This window comes from Drosophila busckii, chromosome 3R, assembly GCF_011750605.1.
Source record: "Drosophila busckii strain San Diego stock center, stock number 13000-0081.31 chromosome 3R, ASM1175060v1, whole genome shotgun sequence".
Taxonomy (NCBI): Eukaryota; Metazoa; Arthropoda; class Insecta; order Diptera; family Drosophilidae; genus Drosophila; species Drosophila busckii.
In genome coordinates, this window is record NC_046607.1 from 9650787 (window position 1) to 9672123 (window position 21337).

Here is a 21337-nt window from a genome sequence, read left to right on the forward strand (position 1 = left end):
TATTTATGAAAAACACTCAGATTAAAATTGTTTACACTTTTTAAAGATTAAGTCATAAAATGTGTTTTTGTTTTTTATATTTTGTTTACATTTCATCCAGCAATCCAATGTGATCAAAGAAGGGTAAAGAATTTCTTATTTTGGATTGCATTAGCTTAGTTTTATATAGAGATATTCTAATGGCTTCATCCTTCTTTAAAGTAGACAGGGCTTGCTCCATCGAAAAGTGCTCAGTGCCTGAGTATAACATTGCGGCAAGAAATACCAAGGAGCAAAATATTGCTGTAACAATTATTTGTTATAAGCATGTTATTAAAATAAATATACAGATAGTTTGCATACCATAGAAAGCGCGCTGCTTGAACTGCATCTGGAAATCAAAAAGGCTCGGCACATGCCCTTGGTACTTGACCTTGGACAAGGCCTGGGTTAAGTGTTGATGATAGTACTGCACCAGCTCGGGCTGACGATGCAAGCGTAGATCGTCCGGTAGAGAAGTGCTAAAGAAGTAATGTAAGTCAATAGCCGGCGAGTTCCAAACACTGAATTGAAAATCAATAAAAATGGCATTTTTAGGCTTTGCTCCGTCATACTGAAACATCATGTTCGTGGTCCATAGATCGCCATGACAAAGCGTAACGAAGTCATCTTTCCCAAATTCCATAGCGCGTTCACTGTATTCCATAATGTGATCAGCCAGTCCGCTAAGCTTAGCTGCATATTGCTGATGCACTAGCTCATCATCCTCCAGCGAGCACGCTAGTGCCTTAAGCATATTTTTCATAATAGGCTCATAGGCTCTAGTGTAACGATTAAAAAAACAGCGATCATAGTCCTTGCTGAACATACCAGGCTGTCGTTCGTTGAGCTTCGCGGCGCTGGCATGGAAGATGGCAAGCTTCTCCAGCACCAGTTTCGCATGCTCCAAGTCCACTTGATGCAAGCGATCGACAACGGAGTAAGCAGCCTGTGACATATCCTCAAAAATAATGGAATTGCGCTCGCGATCCACATCGACTGTGGAGGCAAAGAGGTTGCGCTCATCGCCCAGCTCTTCCCTGATTATCTTCGCCAATTTGGGCAGCACCAATTCATACATATTCATTTCCCGCACATAAATGCCATATTGCCCAAATATGTGTGCTGCCGGATCCTTGTCTGCAAATGTGGTTTTTATCAAAAAAGTATCCGCTTTGCTCTGCTGCTCTTTATCCTTGTATGTCACATTGATGCGTGTCATCACACTCGCGTAATTTTCGCCAGCTGCAGTGGCAGGCATGCTATGCAGTTGCTCCAGCTGCAACTCCTCATCTTTGAGATACTCGCGCAGCTTCTGCTCAACGTATGCGTGCGTAAGCCAATCAGTCGCGGACATATCTTGCCGGTGGCCGTTAAAATCTGCGCTTGCCACGTATAAAGTTTCATCTTTTATACGTCGTCGCCTTAGGTGATAAGAGATGATATCACGTCGACATTTATACTACTGGCTTATGTGCACTTAAGTTAAGTTAATAAATTAGCATTCCGTACAATGCTTACGTTTTGTTGTTACGACACTAAAGATTGCAAAAAAAATTGTGTTGTGCTTTGTATGCTCTATTAAGATATACTAAGATTATTGAAAATTTTATGCAAATCTTCGACGCAAAAGAGAGTCTAATCTCACAGACTAGAAAAGATAAAGAAATCAGATATAACTCATATGGATATTATTATTTACATTTAAAAAGAGAAATAAAATAAGCACTTATGGTAAACTAAAAGTCCCAGCCAGCATATTCTTTGACCACATCCTTGTTTTCCTTGCGATGACGATGCACAGCGCTTGCCTCTCCCTTGGCTACACAACGCTTGCGCTGTTCCCGCTTCTCATGCACATCCATATTGCGACGTAAACGTTCTGTAATCACAGAGGGGGCTATTGTGCTTGCTGTGGTTGAATAGGAGCGCTGACTGCGAGCATCGTTGAGCATTATCTCAACCTGCTTGAGACGATACATTCTGGACTTCGGATCCAGTCCGGCCAACTCTGGCATTTCATCTTTTTCCAAGTCATTCGAACTAATCGAGTGCGCATCATCGGCAACCTCAACTGATGGCTTTGTTATAGGAACTGCCTCAACAATCTTCTGTTGCTCAACTGGCATAACTTGCTTAGCTGCGCTATTAACTGTCGCCGCCGCCAAAACCTCGTCTGGCACCTCTGGACTGACGTTCAAGTCACCCAAAAATTGTGTGCATGACTCAATATAGCGTTTTATAGCATCATTTGATTTCTCCGATGGTTTCGTTTCACTGTAGCTTACTTCATGCTCCAATTGCTTCCGATACTCGTCGATATCATTGGTTTCTGCTGGCACCAAAACAGGTGGCTCATTAGCTTCATCATCCTCATCCTCTTCCTCTTCAATCATGCCGTACTCTTTAAGCAAATCCTGCTCCATTTCTTTTGTAAAGCCATAGCCCGTGCAATGTACTTCAGCATCCAAATCGTCATCACGCTCCAAATCACTAAATTTGGGGAAATCTTCGCTCTCGTAAGCAAATTTGCGTCTGAACATTTCACGTACGCACGTGACATCACGGTCAAAGAAACTGTAATAATAATACGTCAGATTTTGTTATAATAATTCCATATTGTAACTTACAATTGAGCGTTTTCGTGTGAAGTGGACATCATTTGTGGAAAATCTATTAGTATAGGTTTGCCGGCATCGGTGAGCATTATATTGAACTCGTTAAAGTCACCATGAATGACACCAGAGTTTCCTAGACGCACTATAAGATTCATTAGATCATCATAGACCTGTGGAATATCCAACAGCTCATGCACTTGTGTCCTACAAGTGAACAACGTGGAAATCAAATCCAATTCAATAGGCAATTTTATGCACTTACATGGGCCAGCCGTTGACTAGTTCCATAAGAACGCAGTGGCGATTAAAATCAATGGGTCTGGGCACAGGAAAGCCGCGATCGTGCAGGGCTGTCATATAGGCAAATTCACGTGTTGCTGAAATACGTGACAAGTAGAGCCAAGATGCCTTGTGACGACGTCCATGGTAATCACGCTTCGACTTCACATTGCGAAAGCAGGTACGTCCAAGTCTATGTAGTTTTAGGCATATAGGTGTACCCTCCTCGTCGGCAACCACATATATGTTGGACTCCTTGCCAATGCCAATTTGATTGCCAAAGGAGCTAACAGAGCCGCGCAGTGTCAGCGACTTGAGCGCCAGATAATCATAGCCCGTATTTGTTAACCGATAGCCGTCATCTGAATGGAGTTAATACTTATAATTTATTACATTTATATAACAAGTCAGTCTTACACTTCTTGCCACGCTCGTAGGTGACCAGTTTGTGCTTGCAAAGTTCTTTCAGAAGTTTGTGCACTCCTCCTGTTTTGAGGTTCGCAATCGCTGCTGCTAAAGGTCCAGGCACCAGTTCGTGATTCTTCATGCCCATTTCAATGGCTGTCAGCACACGAAAGTCATCCTTGGTCAAGTAGCGCAGTACAGTGACGTTCAGTTTTCCCATTTTGTTGCAGTTTTTTATAAATTGCTATGCATTTGCGGAATTTACGTGTTACACGTGCAAGTTTTGTTTTTATCTATCGGAATCTATCGATAGGTAGTTACTTTTGGTATTAATATTTTACTTTATGTGGTATTAGTGTTGTAAAATTATCGTACAATTGAATGAAAAATTTCATTCACTCATTTTTATTAGAAAATATCATGATTTGTTTGTATTTGGTTGATCTTGAACAAACTATTTTTAATATTTTACTTCATATTTTACCCTGTTAAGAACAGGTCAGCTTTGTTAGTTTGTTGTGAAGTAGCTAGTCGCTAGGCTAATTTAGCTTTTTCTGCCAGCAGAGCTACCATATTAGCAATTTAAAAGGTAAACAAATTCAGAAATGAATTGACACAAATAGCCCCTAAAGTTTATCTTATTCCTTATTTTGTATTTACGTATGCTGTTATATATATAGAGTTGTAAAAAGAAACTAGCTAGATTAACATATGTTTTTATCTTTTATTTCACTGATTTAGCTGTTTTAGCCCACGAAACTCTGGCAACGCTGTCGTGTACAAAAATCAATTAATATTACTACTAAACTGAATAAGCAAAGCGTTTCCGCGAGTAAACAAAGCGGCAAGCAAGCACCGTTCGGCTACAGCTGTTGTACGTATTGTTATTAACATTTGTATAAAACATAGTTGGCCTTTGTACGCTGGTTTGTATGCGTGTGTGAGAAATTTATTGTGTGTATGAGTTTTGGTATGACTCGTGCTTTTCAGCCGACATGCAATAAAAAAAAGAGATTTGTTTCAAAGAAAAGTTTGGCGCATTTTTTTAGCAATTGTCATTGAAAATACATATGTGCATACGCTGTGTGTACGTGTGAATAAAAGTGAATTTGCTTCGCGTACGCGTGTGTGAAGGTTGCATTTAAAATACTACATATCTAAATCAAAATTTTCCCCTTTATCTCTCTTCGTCGGTCTCTCTCGCACGTTACGTTGTGTGCTCGTGTGTGTGTGTGTGTGTCGGTGTTGTTGCCGCCGCCGCCTCCACCGCTGCCTGACAAACAGACATTCGTAAAGAGGAAACGCAGCAACAAAACATTTGGACAAAATGCAGATCAAGGAATTGTGAGTATTACTGCAACATTGTTTATACATATTTAATTCAGATACACAAGCAATTTGCAAAACGTGTCCTACAGCGACCTGTGTGTGTGTGACAAATCGATTTTATACTCATTTGTTTGTGCTCAGATTGCGGCGCACTTGCTGCGCTCTCTTTTGCTCTTATTGTGAACGGACTTGTTGTGTTTATTACTGTTACGCGTTGCCAACTGCGTGGCAATAATCTGCGTTTATTAACTTTCTACTCCATTATTATTTCGTATAAACTATAATTTTCGTCACCGTCTGCTCTGCAAGTATGACTTATCTATAAAAATGTGTTTGGCATTATCTTACGCCTTCAATTCAGCAGTTGCTGGTGCTTTTTCCTACACTACTTCTCCGATGACGTAATAATAGTTAACGAAAGCGCTAAATATTTGATTTATACTCAAAAGTTTATAATAAGACCGTTTTTATTTATCGTAAGTTGTCAACATAAACATCGGAATTCCCTGCGCCACGTTTACAACTGCCGTTGAGGGCCAAGTTGTGTAAACTTTTGCTCTGACTCATAGTCTCAACCTCAACTCAACTCAACCAGCTTTGCTCACTATTGCTCACTGGCTCTTCAGTGGCGCTCTTGTCTTTACTTTTTGTGCAACTGTATGAGCCGGTTTTCCATCTGTGCGTTATCAGCTGCAGCGTTGGCAACATTGATAACGCCACACACATACTCATACACTTCCTTGCATGCACGCTCGTAATGTTGCGCTCTCTTTCGCACAATACACTTCAGGCCATTTCGTTATGTCAATAAAGAAAACAATTAATAAGAAAATAATGGCTTTAAGATAGTATAGAAGATATATGTATGCAGCAAACTTTTTTAGATTCTTATAACAAATATATATATCATTTTCAACACGCTGTAGTAAAAGTGTGCACACTTGTTTTTGCCCCATAAATATTTCAGCGCTTATTGGCAATGCAATAACGATACAAAAAAAAGAAAAACAAGCTACTCTTAGGTAAACAATTTGTTAATGCTTAAACAAAAGCAATGCATACCACGCTTGCTTACCTATTCATTAATTACTGATGTGTGCTTAAAAGTTGTGTGTGCTTCATTCGACTTTGCCATTCATAAAGCGTAAATATATTACAAGTATTTATATATATGTATATATTGTTTAATTGGCAGAAAAATCTACATATAATCCAAATTTTGTATTACCCACAACCTTATATAGCTGGCTAAGCCTGTATATATTTATAGAAAAGTTTATTTGTATTTTGCGTGACTTAACAGTTCCGAAATGAATAATTCGCAGGCAAAGTACCCGCACGTATGCCCATTAATGTTGCATCTACAATATAAGTATATATATATATATATATATATGTATGTATATATATAGGTATGCGTGTGTACAAATGTAATTAGTGTCTGTCTATAGAACATTTGCTACGTTTTAGCGCTGACTCGAAATTGGCACACGCGCTATTAGCCAGACCTTATTTTATAGATCTGATCGCGCTGATAAGATAACAATGTTCGCTTTTTACTACCGTTTAACATTATAAAACGTATGTTTTTATTATTATTTTTAGCAATTGTTTACCCCATTATTAAACCTTATTAGTATTAATTTATGTGACTATTGCCCGTCGACTTTTGACATATGTGTGTGTATAAACAAATACAGATATTTTTATGACGCATTTTGACCTTTAATTATGGCAAACGAACAAATCTCGAGTGCCCAACGAGACGCCCACCAAAGCAGACCAGTCAGCCATGCAGTAGCCTTCAACAAGACGCCTCTCTTAGCTTGCCACACACACACACACGCATATGCACATATGTATCTATCTATGGCTTTGTATGCGCGCACTCACTTTCTATTTTCAATTACGCCAACAAAGGCCACCCTAATGTCCCTTCTTAATTGCCTTTCGCTCAGAGACCACAAGCTTGCATCTGAGTCCTAGTAAGCGCTCTTCCATAATTATATACATATGTACATTTCTAGCTTTAAGTGACTCTCACATATGGCACTTGCTTGGCTGTTTGCTAAACAAGCCCACCAGTCGGCAAACTTTTGCATAATTCTGTTATAGTTTACTAATTTTCTCTTTTGTCGATAACATTTCATTTGATCTCTCGTTATTTGTTTATTGACCCTAAAACTTTGTTCACTTATCTGAAGCTGAAAGGCACAAAGCATGTCGAACTATAGTCGATTACTGATTGTTATTGATTGTGAAAAGAGCAAAAACCGAAAGCACAGACCCCAATTTGTTTTATTGTCATTTGTACAACTGATTGAAGCTAATAACAATATGTTTATGTGTGTGTATGACTTAAATGTATTTTAGACTATATTTACATTAAAGATTATATTATGTGTGGCCACTGCATTTAGTAAATTGCCTGCAGCTTTAGCTTCAAAATCCATTTAGAACTTAATTTGATAAGCTTGCTTGAAATGATGATGATTAAATTAAGCAAACTTGGCAAAGAAACTCTAAGCCAACTCCAAGTTTATGCAAGTTCATTAGCCATGCTTTAATTAGCAAAGTCCAAGTCCCTGACCCTTGGCGTCCCACAGCCAAAGCCACAGCCACAAGTCCAACATGTGGCAACGTGTCATTACATGTGTCAACAACAGCAGAAGGTTAATTATGGCTTAGCTTGCCCCCCATTGTTGTTAGTACAGCTGGCCACAATTCATAAAATGGGCTCAATTAACAAAGTTTAAAGTTTGTCACAAAAATTTTGTTGAACTTGCACATGGTTTGTGGTTTTAGTCAGAGGTTGTAACTTAAAAAGTTTCAATTTATATATTTAATTTTATTTTGTAGAAACGCCTAAAGCAGTCAAACGCACAACTTTTGCATAAAGTTTGTCAAGGTTTTAACCCCTACCCTCCTCTCCCACCCCCCCTCTCCTACCTGCTCTATGGCATTTTGACTGCTGCTGCTTTTATATGAATGTTGCATACTTTTAGGAAGTTATTGCAGCAAGCCATGTCGAAAAGTTGTAATTAAAATTTCATTTAAAAACCTAAGCATCAACTAATAATATAAATTAATTTGCAACAAGCTTTGCAGTCACTTAACTCACACACACATCCACACTAATGCACACACTCTCTCTCTCTCTCTTTCTTTTATTGCAGCCGCGTGACTTTGCCATTAACCGTGGAAGAGGTAAGAGAGAGAAAAAGAAAATGAAATTGTTTTGTCTGTCGCTAATGAGTTAATCTGCTCCCCACAGTATCAAGTAGCACAATTATTTGCGGTGGCAGAAGCGTCAAAGGAAAACACGGGCGGTGGCGAGGGCATTGAGGTTTTAAAAAACGAGCCCTTCACCAATTTTCCCTTGTTGGGTAAGCGCACCACTTTGCAGTTTTATTGTGCAGCTTAATCATTTGCTTCACGCCATTTTTTTTAGGCGGCAAGTACACTTCCGGTCAGTATACATATAAGATCTATCATCTGCAATCAAAAGTACCAGCGTATATAAGGTTATTGGCCCCCAAGGGCTCGTTGGAGATACATGAGGAGGCATGGAATGCTTATCCTTATTGTCGCACGATTATAACGGTAAGTGTGCACAAAAAGAGGCCGACAAATTCATACGCCATGAAGTTATAAATTAATTTTGTATATTGAAAAACTCTTTAGACCATATTGTTGAGTGTAATTTAAAAAGTTAGTATGTAATTCTTTCAGTTGAATTCTTTGTGAAATTTGTAAATTTAATAGAAACGATTTGTTTTTGCGAATGTTTTTAGAATCCAAAATTCATGAAAGATGCTTTTAAAATTACCATCGACACGTTGCACGTCGGCGATGCGGGAGACTCAGATAATGTAAGTCGACTCTCTTTACATATTTGACTAATTCGTGTTTTTCGTTTTTATTTTGTTTTCATTACCTACACTTACATACATATATAATAAAACATACGTATATCACTAACAATACCAAACAATATCATTGTACATTGAGATTGCAAATTCATTTCTTCATTGGGTGCGTTTGTGGGAATTTAATTTATTATTTGGCTGTCTTGTGTAAGAACCCTCGCTATATGAAAGAAAAATTTGTGCTCTATGTGGACTCAATGCATTTTGAAGATGACATTGGCGAGATAGATAATGTGAGTTGCACTTGGGTTTTCATAATCATGATCATCTTATATGCATGCACCAAAGAAATATCAAATGATAACTATTTTATAAGTTACTGCTTTGCATGTTATTTGTGTACTGACGGATTTGCTCATTATTCTTGCAGGTGCATGAACTGACGCCCGATAAGCTGAAAGTACGTGAAGTTGTTCACGTCGACATTGCCAACGATCCGGTGCTGCCTGCGGATTACAAGCCCGAAGAGGATCCTACCACGTAAGCTTAGACATGTTGATAAACCAAGGATTATAATTATATCTATGTTACTTTTAGATATGTGTCAAAGAAAACTGGCCGTGGACCTCTGACGGGCGCCGACTGGAAGAAACGCGTCGAACCTGTGATGACATGCTATAAACTGGTCACATGCGAGTTCAAATGGTTTGGCCTGCAGACAAGGGTAGAAAACTTTATACAGAAATCGGAACGACGCCTCTTCACAAACTTCCATCGGTGAGTTAAGCTGCTGAAGTTGTTGAAGCATATGGTTGACTCATTTATTATGCATTGCAGTCAAGTTTTCTGTTCAACTGATCGCTGGTACGGTCTAACAATGGAGGATATTCGTGCTATTGAGGATAAGGTTAAGGACGAGCTGGATAAGGCACGCCAGACCGGCGAGGTGCGAGGCATGCGGGCGGATGGTGATTAAATAATAATGTGCTAGACAAAGTTTTTATTAAACATATTTACAATGTAAAAAAAAAAACAAACAAAACAATATGCAAAATTATGATAACTGAAGCAAGCGAATGATAGAATGCATCAATAAATACAAAATTACTATCTAAACTAATAAAGCAAAAATGTTAAAAATAATAACGAAAAACAAACACCAAATGTATAACAACAACAACAACACCAACAAGGCTTAGCTCTAATATATATATATACATAAATAGCACCCAAATAGCCCAGGAATGTCAACCAACAAATTGTTAATTAATCTATATTTTGTACAAACTGTTGACTAGGAACACACACACACACACTCCCTACCCACGCACACAAACCCGGATTAGCTGCACATTCTCTATAAACAGTCAAACTATAGCGTTAATTACAACTATAAGTGCTGGAGTTGGTTCCTCAAATACCATGTGTTTTTTTAAGTGAAATTCGTTATTTAAATTGTTAAATTGACAATGTAAAAAGGTAAAAAGCAACTGCACACAAAAAAGAACTATGAAATGAAATAAAACATAAATTACATTGAATTTATGCAGAAACATAAACAAATGTAAAGATCACACTTCTTTTCTACGCGCAGTATCGTTGCCCGCATATAGATAAAATGCATTTATATATAGTGTATGTTTTTATTCAATCTGAAATATATTTTTGTTTGTGTCAGCTGCATCAACGATCGAAGCAACGCAGCGTTGTTAGCTTAACTCTTGAAATACACAACAAAAAAAAAAGCTGTAAATCAACATTTAGCATTTTATTCTTTCTCTTCAAGTAGTATTTAAATTTGAGAATATTTATACGAGCGATTGCTTTTTTTTAAACTCTTATTCAAAATTAGAGGTATGGCTGAAGTATAAAAAGTACTTGAGACACAAATGCAAACAATACTGCCAATATTTAAAGTTATGCCGCAATTTATTGGATGCACAAATTCGAACATAGGACACTTCTTATTACTCTGAAATCTAGTCACACCGAAAGCCTCAACAACTACTGGCCGCTATTTTCTGCTCAACAATTTATAAATATACACATCTATTTTATCAATCTATGAAACGTCCATTTTAAAACTATAAACGGCTTTTAATACAAAGCACATGTACTATATTAGCCCCAATAGAAATCAGAACAAAATATCTATACAACACACACAAAATGAACTTTGATTGAACCTCATAAGCTTAAAGCACTGTTTCGATATAAAAAAAAAAAAAAAAAAACAATTAGATTCTGTTTAGATTTCGGTTTTAGCACCAAAGTGAACCGGGCGTTTTGTTAGATCCTTAGAGACACGGCCACAAACACGACACACAAAGAAACAAAAAAATATAAAAATGCATTGGCATATTGTACATATATTAAATGAATATACTATTTGAGTATGTGTTGCGATATAATATGTTAAGATATATATTCAATATAGGTATTAAACGAAGAAAACCAAATTTGTTAATTGCTGTGAGTTCCCGTTCATTCTCGTTGGTCGGTTGGTTGGTTGGTTGGTTGCTTTGTTTCCTTAACAATTTAAACGTACATATAGTACACAAAATATACTCGTATATACCTACTATTTGAAAATTTACATTTACTTACATTACAAATTGCAACAAATTTATTCCAACTGCGCTCTAAATGTTTATTCGAATTTATTCGTATTTCGGTAACTGAAACTACTTAAACATGTACATACGACATGATGATATGATGGTAAACGATAGCAGCGAATCGGAAGAGTTCGCTTTCTTTGCCAATAATAGAACTTACAACTATGTTCATTTAAAATAAAGCATTTGGTGGAACGCTCAGTGGCCGCCGGTGCTAACTGTTTTGCTTTTGGTTTTGTGGCAACTGTCGAGGGACTCAAATTTCAACAATAAATCCATTTAGGTCCCATTTAAAAAACTAGCTAAAACTCATTATAAATTGGTAATGACAGCAAAACGCATACGTATGTATAATAGTTTTGAAATATTATTCTAGGCATTAAAATAAAATATACACAAATTTAATTAGGTATACATACATATACATATATATTTCAAAATAAACGAAATTGAAACATTTACAAAATACAAAAACCCAAAAAAAAAAATTCAAATGTTACAAATACAATGAAATGAAATTTAATTAAGTGAATATTTTAAAACAATTAAATCAATTTATATAACTCCAATAAAAAGCATATAATTTCACAATTAATACGAATGATAATAAACTATGAATTAATTTAAAAGTCTAAGTTAAAGCATAAAGCCCAATTAGTATGTGTCATTAACAAATTATAAGCTGTTAAAAACAAATTGTACTGTAGCAAATATTTTATTTAAACCGAAAATTACAAATTGAAAAACCAAAATAAAACATTATACAAACAAACGAACCAAAAACTCGAGATTAGTCGGCCAGCCAAAAGAACTGACGCACTTCCTCCTCATTGCTGGGGCGGCAATGCGGCGGCGGCTCAATTAGCGAATGGCGCAACGCCCGCATGGCCAGCATATTGCGCTTGCAAGCCTTCTCGAGATCAATAATCCGCTCCGGATAGTGTATGCCCACCAGGCACTCAAAGCGCTCCTGCTGCTCTGCGTTCATGCGCCAAGGCTCATGGCTAAGCAAGGACAAATTAATTGAGGATTCAAAGCTACATATGCTAGACTCACATAAACTCTCGGGGCACACGCTTCAGCTCGGGCACATACTGTCTGATGTAGACGCCCTGCGGATCGAGCCGCTTGGCTAGCGCCACTGGGCAGGTGACCAGCGAAGAGTCCAGCAGACGCTCGAATGCCGAGCTGGACACCCACATCCAGTTGCCTGCACAGACAGACCAGTCGGCGTCTAGCAGATATTTGAGAAAATGCTGCAGGCCGTGCTCCCAGTTCTGCCAGAGACCGCCGCGTGTCAGAAATGTGGCCACAGTGTTGCGCAGCGTGTGATGCAGCCAGCCCTCGGCCAGCAGTTGCCGCATGGCTGCATCTATTAGAGGAAATCCAGTTTGGCCGAGACGCCAGCGCTGTAGCTGCTCCTCATGCGGCTTGGCCCAGGGAATGCTCAGACAAATCTCGTTGCCCTCCATGCGATCGTACTGCGGATTGTTCACCGACATGGTGTAGAAATACTCGCGCCAGATCAGCTGACTGGTTATGTGAGCGCCGCCCGTCATTTCGACGCCACGCACACAGGCGCGCAGCTGCACATTCTTGAAAAGATCGTGCACGCTCCAATAGAAGCGACGCACTGAGAGGCAGCCGAAGCGCAGATGCGCACTCATCGACTTGGGCGGCTCCAGAATGTTGGGCATGGCCTGATTGGGCAAATAGAAGCCGCGCTCAAACGCATGCTGCTCCACCTTGAGGCGTTCGCCCAGCAGCAGCAGCGCCTGCGTCTCACCCCCACGCCAGTTCGTCTTGGCCAAGTAGCCCATGTTATCGCTGTAGACATTAAACTGCTCCGGCGTCAACGATTGCTGCAGGCAGCCCAGTTTGTCGGCCAGCTCAGGCGACAGCTGCACAAAGCTCACCCGCTGCAAGTTGGGCGCATCCACTGGTCTGGGTGGTAAGCCTATAATATGCACAGTGTGCTACGATTTTGGGAATTAGTTGCAGCTCGCAGACTTGCGCCCCTTTTTGCTCACCAGAAACATCTGATAGGTCAGTGGAGCGATGCCGCCATTGGTGTCCATCACTAAGCGTGGATCCCACAGCGTATGCGACACCTTCTCCACATACTCCACGTCCAGCTGTCGACAGAGATTGCGCACAGCATTATCGCGCTCATTCCAGATGGGCTCGCAGTCTTGCTCCACGCAGATCTTGATCAAACGCACTTGCTCGTTAATGCGCCTGAATATATCCACCGGCTGGCCTTGGCAAATCCACAGCCTGCCGCGATTCTCTGTAGCCTTTTGCAGCTGCTCGTTTATGTCCTCCAGCGAGTCCAGCAAGAAGCGCATGCGATTGTAGCCAACACTTTTGGTGCCTGCGAAAGGAACGAAATAGAAAAGTCATAAACTCTGAGGTACAGCATGTCGTATGTGTAATTAAATCACAAGGACATCATTTCAGGTTTGCCAATTCAATTTAATGAAATATAAGTATTAATAATGGAAATAATAATCATTACGCTTGTATAAGTTTTGTAACTTATGCTTAAAATCAATAGATAATTCTTGCTTGCACTAGGATGTAAATAAATAAATAAATTTTGTTTTAATAAATGGCATGCTTATGTTTTTATATAATTTATCTAATTTATTGATATGTTTCAAATATTTATTTATGTCAATTGTCGTTTTAATGTGTATTTTTTGTTATATTTATTATATATTGTATATTATGATTGCTTGCCTATTTATTTATGTTTTTTGTTTATTGCTTTTTGAGACACTTTTTGAGACACACAACCCTCCACTGAATTTGCTATATTTTCAAATTATCAATATACAAAAGATAATATATAATGTAAATTATACAAGAACTTCTTGATTCTAACATAAGAGAAATTAAGATAAATATGTTAAAATTAATAAAATATATTTGTTATTAAGTTTTTAAGAATCAACATTCCGCGTGGGATTATATTTAATATTTAATACTATAGCTTGTTGGCTTTCATTGAAGAGGGAATATTTTCAATTTAAAAGAATGATCTATTAATTAGCTACGCTTAGTGCCAACATGTCGTATGCGTAATATGCGCCTGGGCTATGCCTTTAATACTTAATATACCACAAGAAAAATAAACGTAAACTGCACAACGATAAATATTGCAGAATCCTAAACTTGCTATTTGCATTTCCAATCAACTACATGTGTCTGCACGTGCATACATCGAAACATTTGCATGTGTGTGTGTGTTTAAATGCGAATGCATGCGAACGAACTTTAGTAACAAATATACAATTTCTCTCTGAGCACTCAATTGCATTAGAATTGAATTCCGGCATAGCGAGCTATCTTGTTCTCTCTCTTTTTGGCTGCTTGAGTTGATTATAGCTCTACTCAAAGCTTACTGAACAGCTGGTAAGTTGGCATGCGAACTTTCTGTACACAAAATAAGAAAACAAAAACTGGCTGAGTTGCACTATTATCTCATTGTTGTGTGTCATAATATTACACTGTAATATAATAATGCAGTGAACTTGCTTACCTGCGCTCTCGCCATCAAATATGAATATGGGTATTAAAGCAACGCCTTGATCTTGATCGAGCAGAGCCGCCTGCAGAGCTGGATTATCATGCAGGCGCAGGCCATGGCGAAACCAAATTACATTCGCTGCAAGCGCCGCCATGGTGAGGATCTGTGCTTAAGACTGAAGCGCAGTTGAGAATAGACAAATTTGGAATTCTAGCAAGTACGCGATACACTCGCAGCAACGTTCGATTCGCGAATGAAGCAGTTGCGACGCCGTAGATAGCGCAGAACGTCAATTGCACGCGCTGCGCTCAAAGCTTCGCTTGCTGCGTCGCAGCGTCGCTGCTAACCAAGGGGCTATCTCACTCTCAATCTCTATCTCTCTCTCTCTCTCTCTCTGTTCCCCGTTGAGTGCGTCAATGCAAAGCTGACTGTCTCTCTTAAAAGCGTGTGTGTGTGTGTCTGTGTCTCTGTTTGTGTGTGTGCCAATAACAGCGGTAAGCACTTAACACACGGCTCGTTGCATTTTGAGCACTGCAGTACGCTCAGCTAACCAGAACACTGCTCCCACGCCGCGACTACTACCGCAAAGCTCTCCCAAGCGACCACAAACTGTTGCTGCTCATGACATCGCTTGCTTGGATGCTACAATTGAAGAGTACTCATGACAGCTATGCCCATTATACAATTGGAACCCTCAATTGAATACCTTGAAATTAGGAAATGAGCATATCTGTTAAGTCTCAATTACCATTGTTAATCAATTAAATTATAGCTGGAATAATGATAATGTTTATGCTCAGGTGAAATATGTTCAATTACTAATTAGTACAATTACAGACAATGGAAAGACAATGTAGCATTATTTGAGATTATATAAATATATGAGAAAAATATAAAATAATCCAAAGCTAATATTTTTCTGATCAACTATTCAATTTTAAGTATTTTCAACTATAATCAATCTTATCCGTAATTACGTATAAATGCCTAGATTAATATTGTTATATTTTTAGTTAATTTTAATTAATTTGTTATGAAAACAATCAAAGTTTAATAATAAAAAAGAATTGAAAAGATAAGAGTAATCTACACAGTTAATTTGCTTTTTTTTTAATTAGTTTAACTTTACAGCAACTATTATCTAATTACTTATGATGACAATTGCTAATCTAATAATACTTATTATTATTATTTTATTTAATTATTAGTTCAACTTTACAGCAAATATTATCTAATTACTTATGATGACAATTGCTAATCATTATTGAACAGCAATGAAAAATAGCTAACAAATATTTGAAATTCTTGTCATTTTAAGGGAAATAATTAGCCCAGCAATTTTAATCTTGTGCACTTTAGCTATTGTCATGACATGCGAGGTGCATAGCTAAGCCTTCACCCTGCTTACTGCTATAAGCCAACCTATCAACCTTTCATTTTGCCTCTCTGCTGTTTTGTGTGCGTGCGTGCGTGTGTGTGTGTGTGTGTGCATCATAATCTGCAGCTTTTGAATGTCGCCCAGGCAACAGCAAATTATCGTAACATGCACGCTGAATAGAGCAGCATCGGCAACTGTAAACTGCCACAGTCAAGCCCCACGTGACACACGTGCCTTCAACACACACAGACACATAGACACACACACACACACGCAGAACTACAATGCAACGTGAGTTGATGAGAAAGTTTTTGGGGGGCACAGAGTGAGAGTAAGAGGCTGATGCAAAAAGAAAATCACCATGGAGCTGCTCAACTACCACTTAGAGCAAAGTTTGTTGGGTATTTAAGTTTAGATTAAGCAGCAGAAAATTAAATTTTTATAAACTTGAAGATGTGCAAGTTCATAAAGCTTAGCATACTTAAATGGCAAGAAAATAAATAACATTTTTAAAAGCGTTTTTAAATGTATATAAATGCTACCCACTATTTCTTATGGTCACTTGTCTATTATATTTATTTAATATATATTCTATGATATCTTGAAGTGCCACTCTTGCCATAAAATGCTATAAATCAGCTATTGTCAGCTAGTACGCTCAGGTGCTCAGCTTCCATATATTGCTTTGGTACTCGGCTTCACTTATATTGTTTCATTCAGGGACTAGCAAGCATGTCTTTGTTCAATCAACTCACACACACACACGCACATGTGTATGTGTGTGTGTGCCTGAATGCCGCTGCTTACATTTGTGTGGCAGCTTACTTTCTTTACATCATTGCTAGTTGAGTTTGCAGCACAAAGCAAGCAAAGAGTGCATTGTGAATTTGCTAGGAATTGCGCATAGTTTAAAAGGATATATTTTTTATATAAGTTGCGCTGCTTGCCTAACAGTTGAATAATGAATTTGTAATACGTAATCATTCATGCTCAACTGGTTAGTGATTTTCCCAGACATAAACATGCGTAATACTAATCAATCAAAAACGCTTGACAAGCAACTGAGCAAATATTTATGGGAGTTTTACTTCAGTTCTGCAAGCAGTGCGAATTTCATCCATCATACATACGCATAGGTATAGCTTTGCTTTTGGGTATACTTTGGCAGCTTATCTTAATTGCTTTTGGCTCTTGGTCTGGAGCTAAGTAAGACAATAAGCAAATATCAATTGCTCGAAACGTAGCCTATGCAATAAAGCCAAATTGACCTTACAGCCTTGATATTGGGGCAGACATATCAATCATACGCAACGTTGAACTCCCATTGTGTTGCGTGTTAAATAATATAAAATTCTATTGTGCTCTAAGGACTGCAGAGAGTGCTTTAATGCACTTTTAATGTCAGCAGTTGAAATGAATACATTTGCAAATTAATTAATGCGCAAATTATGCGCAGCGCAAAAAACAGTACAAACTGTAATTAAAATACATATTAAATACTTGTAAATATACGCAAACAGTTGCATATAAATATAAATACATATATATATTAAAGTTTGTTGTTGTAACTTTGTTGTAACTTGTGCTTGTTAGTTTGCTTGTGTTTTTTTCTTTGTAAGCAATGTTTATCTTATTTGCTGACTATTGTTTATGCGAAGTCAAAATGTTATGCTCTGACCCCAGCACAAGTTCAATTCGAACTTGGAGACACATTTGTGTTCACATATATGTATGTTTACATGTGTGTGTGTGTGCGTGTGCTTGGCATTGGCATGTGGCTGTCAGTGGCAGGCTCAAGAGTACCGAGCAGCCTTTGTTTATTCACCTGCGGGCATATGGACATAACACGCATTCAAGCGCACACACGCTCAAACACACAAACACACACACACACATACACACACACACGCATACGCACATTCCTCAAATTTCCCAAGCGCTCCTTATGCACCACAGTCGTGGCACAGCGGTAAGCAGCAACCACAGAGAAGTGAAGCCAATCGAGTTAACTCGCATGTCGTTTTCAAATTGTAAATATTGTTTTATGTCTGATTGATCGCACAGTGGCCTCAACAGTTTCCTTTCAACTCCATGTGCCGACAAATTAACTCGCATAAATATTTATGTAAAACAGCCAGGGCCAGTCCTTTTTCACAGCCCTCACCCCCCACAGTCAAGCAGGCATTTTGCATATACATAACTGGGCCATGGACGGGACTGTCCGGGACTGGACTGGACTGGCCTCAGCCCGGCTCGCATAATTGGCAACGTTTTGCATAGCGAACGCGTTGAAAGTAGGTCGACAAGAGGTGAGTGAATAGCGCAGTTAAGCGTATTATTGAACTGCGCTGCAGTTAGGGCAAACTTTAAGCTAATTAGTTGCCTTGAAGTCAGCAAAATGCAAGCGAACCGACAAAGGACGAAATAATTACCATAGAGACTTAACTTTGGCAGTTGTAAGCGTTGCTATGCTATAAAATATGTTTATGTTCAAATGGGCATTTAAAATTTATCTAGACGCTCCAAATCCCCGCACAAGGCGTCAAAAGCTGCAAGCTGAAGACAATATAATCTTTATGCTTAGATCAGGATTGAAAAATGTCTTGATGTGGCTCAGCAAAAGATTTGAACGCATTAAATGCTTGCGCTTATCTCCGGAGCACACACACACACACACACACACACGCGCAACTCTTTCCCTGTCCCGCTCTAACAGACTCGTGCTCGCTCTCTCTCAGCTCAACAGGCAATTTCTCGCACTATTGGAAACACACGTGTATTGCATGTGGCTACAAAAGGACTCAAGCAGTGCCTGCGGCGTTGTTTGCTTAATACGCTTCAGCTTCTTTGTCCATAAGCCAAAACGCAGACGAATTTACGTGCGCACTCTTAGGCCGCATACACACACACACACGCACACAGACATACATATATGTATACAGTGAATATTCGCAAATAGTTGTAAGCGCATCGAAATTGGGCACTTTGTATATGAAGTCAAATATCATAATCATAGAATAATCATCGAAATAGAAATAAACTTCAAAAGAATTCATTGTAGATTTGGAGAAAAACAATTTGTTTATTGTGATAAGGATAATCCGCAAATCGATTCAGATTTTAGTAATCATCAAGGATATAATATGCTTATAGGCATATCTGAATAGAGTTCCATTCTGTATATAATTATATATTGTATACTGAAGCCCTTAAAAGCTTTTTTAGATTACATTTAATTCTTGTAGTAATTTTTGTTATTTTTCTATAAGATAAAAATATAAAATTGTTTTGTTCAAAATAATCTTTAGAAGTTTGTTTGAAAAAACAATCGAAGAATATTAAAGCTTGCAGCTTGTTGACTATTAAATATCAAATAAATTGGTCTGTATACAGTTTGCTATTTGGTGCTTAAGTAGAAAATCAGCTTAATTTCCAGCGAAGAAATTGAACTTTAAAAGTCGATGGTAACTTTAGAAGTACGTCCGAATATATGTGAATTTGTCAAGAAGGCACTTGAAATTGGGGAGCGTTCACTGTAAATACAACAGCACGACGGCATGTCAAAGGCACGTACACTGCAGCATAAATAATTTCGAGCACACATACACACACACACACACATAGCAATGTATTTCGCACATAGATGCTGCACTAACCAGCGGCATTTTATTTTTTCATTGGTATTTTTTGTATACTTTTAGCCGGGCTTGAAAAAGGCGGAGCTGTTGGTTTTTTTCTATCACTTATACATGTGTAGCAGCAACACCACGCAGCGCACACACATGGCGTATACGGAATGTGTAAAAACTATTGATGTTGAATTTACGCCATGTTGCCAATAGTTTGGAATGTTGTGCTAGCTTTTGCGCCTAAGCTTATTTGTTCTGTGTGCATGGGATGAAACTAGCAAAGGGTAGATTAGCTGACCCTTGGGCACAAATCAATTTGGATTTAAATAGAAATAAACTATAAATATGGAAGGCAGTGCGAGCGAAATGAATTTCATTTTATAGGATATTGCTTGAGGTGTAGTATACGGCGAGCGATTGCATGTGGCCTGCTTTTTACCCAGCGGCCGCATATTTCACAACATTTTCATTTTAGCGCTCGCTGCATGCATCTACACACACACACATGGACACACACACACACACACAGATTAAGTACATGCATTCTCAGGCACGCACACAATGGCAGACTTCCTGTTTCCGCTTGTAGCATAGTCGCCATTGCCGGCAATTGCAGAGGTCAGAGAGCGGGAGGTAGGGGAGGCATGGGAATGGGAATTGGAATGGGCAGGGGGCAGTGCGGTGTTAAATTTGCATAAATTTTACGTACTTTTCGCACAGAAGGCAAATTGCATTTTCAGTATAACACGTACTCCATTCTGCTTACACACCCATTCACTCACACACACACACACATACAGATGGAACACACATGGAATTGTAGTTGATGTTTCTCTTTTTTTGTTGCTGCTTTGCAACTTCAGCCAAAAGGTAGGCCGCATGTCCTTGCTTTTTGGTGCTATGATGATGTTGCTGTGGCCTGCGTCCCGCCTCGCCCCGCCCACTCAACACGCCCACGACGTGTGGGGCTTAACCCCATGAAAATGTTACGAAAATTGCTTTTTACTTTGCATGTGTGTGTGAACGAATGTTCACACACACACACCACTTAGAGTCGCGTACGCTCTTTCAGGGTCTCCACTGTAGATAAATCCAGCGCCAGTTGCTGAGCAGCAGCACATATCCAAAAGTTAGTTAAGTGTTTGCTTTTATTTTGTTTCAGTCAAATTACCTTTTATTGTCATAGGGAGACACACACACATACAGACAATGGCAACTTTTGTGTGAAATTTTCAAAGCGTAATTTGCATAATAATATGAACGAGATTGATTTTAATTTAATATTTGGCCCAAAGTTTTATGGCCCCGTTCAACATTGTGCAAATTATAAACATTTAATTGCATTTGCATGCCAACTGCTCCACTTGGCTTAAGTATTTAGCTCTTTCTGCTTTATCTTGTCAGTTATATTTTCGCTCTCTCTGGCCAGACGGACGGTTATGCATACAAAATGTTAAATGCAATCTCAGACACCGAAAACGTGCTCAAATAATATGCTGAATGTATAATAACGCCGTGCTCTAATGGTTGGGGCTTTGGAATGCATGAGGCATCCAGCCCAACCCCACTCAGCCCGTAACTGCCTTTTGCTCTGCGTATTTGTATACTCAGATATTTATGTTTGTGTTTTGTTTTGCTTCGTTTTTGCTTTGGCTTGTGCTT

General features: G+C 38.6%; 4 protein-coding genes across 6 annotated transcripts; 1 reads left to right on the top strand and 3 right to left on the bottom strand.

Annotated features, from left to right (window-relative positions):
• Positions 1 to 39: 39 nt before the first annotated feature.
• Positions 40 to 1406, bottom strand: LOC108602007. Its single transcript, XM_017990009.2, has 2 exons — positions 343 to 1406; positions 40 to 282 (listed from the first exon to the last, which is right to left on the bottom strand). Exons 1-2 carry the CDS (start codon positions 1373 to 1375, stop codon positions 86 to 88), a joined length of 1230 nt encoding a protein of 409 aa, XP_017845498.1. The 5' UTR covers positions 1376 to 1406; the 3' UTR covers positions 40 to 85.
• Positions 1407 to 1704: 298 nt separating this feature from the next.
• Positions 1705 to 3617, bottom strand: LOC108602082 (serine/threonine-protein kinase rio2). Its single transcript, XM_017990106.1, has 4 exons — positions 3333 to 3617; positions 2899 to 3277; positions 2649 to 2840; positions 1705 to 2595 (listed from the first exon to the last, which is right to left on the bottom strand). Exons 1-4 carry the CDS (start codon positions 3538 to 3540, stop codon positions 1758 to 1760), a joined length of 1617 nt encoding a protein of 538 aa, XP_017845595.1. The 5' UTR covers positions 3541 to 3617; the 3' UTR covers positions 1705 to 1757.
• Positions 3618 to 4098: 481 nt separating this feature from the next.
• Positions 4099 to 9634, top strand: LOC108604481 (phosphatidylinositol transfer protein beta isoform). 3 transcript variants are annotated; one of them, XM_017993968.1, is made up of 9 exons: positions 4099 to 4194; positions 4605 to 4664; positions 7826 to 7856; positions 7924 to 8035; positions 8101 to 8252; positions 8731 to 8811; positions 8949 to 9058; positions 9116 to 9295; positions 9356 to 9634. In XM_017993968.1, the coding sequence occupies exons 2-9, from the start codon at positions 4648 to 4650 to the stop codon at positions 9492 to 9494; spliced, it is 822 nt and encodes a 273-aa protein (XP_017849457.1). In that variant the 5' UTR covers positions 4099 to 4194; positions 4605 to 4647; the 3' UTR covers positions 9495 to 9634. The 3 variants fall into 3 exon arrangements, with proteins under 3 accessions (XP_017849457.1, XP_017849459.1, XP_017849458.1); XM_017993970.1 differs by lacking the exon at positions 8731 to 8811 and adding an exon at positions 8444 to 8521 and having other exon boundaries at positions 4101 to 4194; XM_017993969.2 differs by lacking the exon at positions 4099 to 4194 and having other exon boundaries at positions 4334 to 4664.
• A 2109-nt stretch (positions 9635 to 11743) lies between these two features.
• Positions 11744 to 14909, bottom strand: LOC108601662 (cryptochrome-1). The gene is made up of 4 exons (XM_017989563.2): positions 14681 to 14909; positions 13167 to 13510; positions 12193 to 13112; positions 11744 to 12140 (listed from the first exon to the last, which is right to left on the bottom strand). The coding sequence occupies exons 1-4, from the start codon at positions 14820 to 14822 to the stop codon at positions 11927 to 11929; spliced, it is 1620 nt and encodes a 539-aa protein (XP_017845052.1). The 5' UTR covers positions 14823 to 14909; the 3' UTR covers positions 11744 to 11926.
• Positions 14910 to 21337: the final 6428 nt, after the last annotated feature.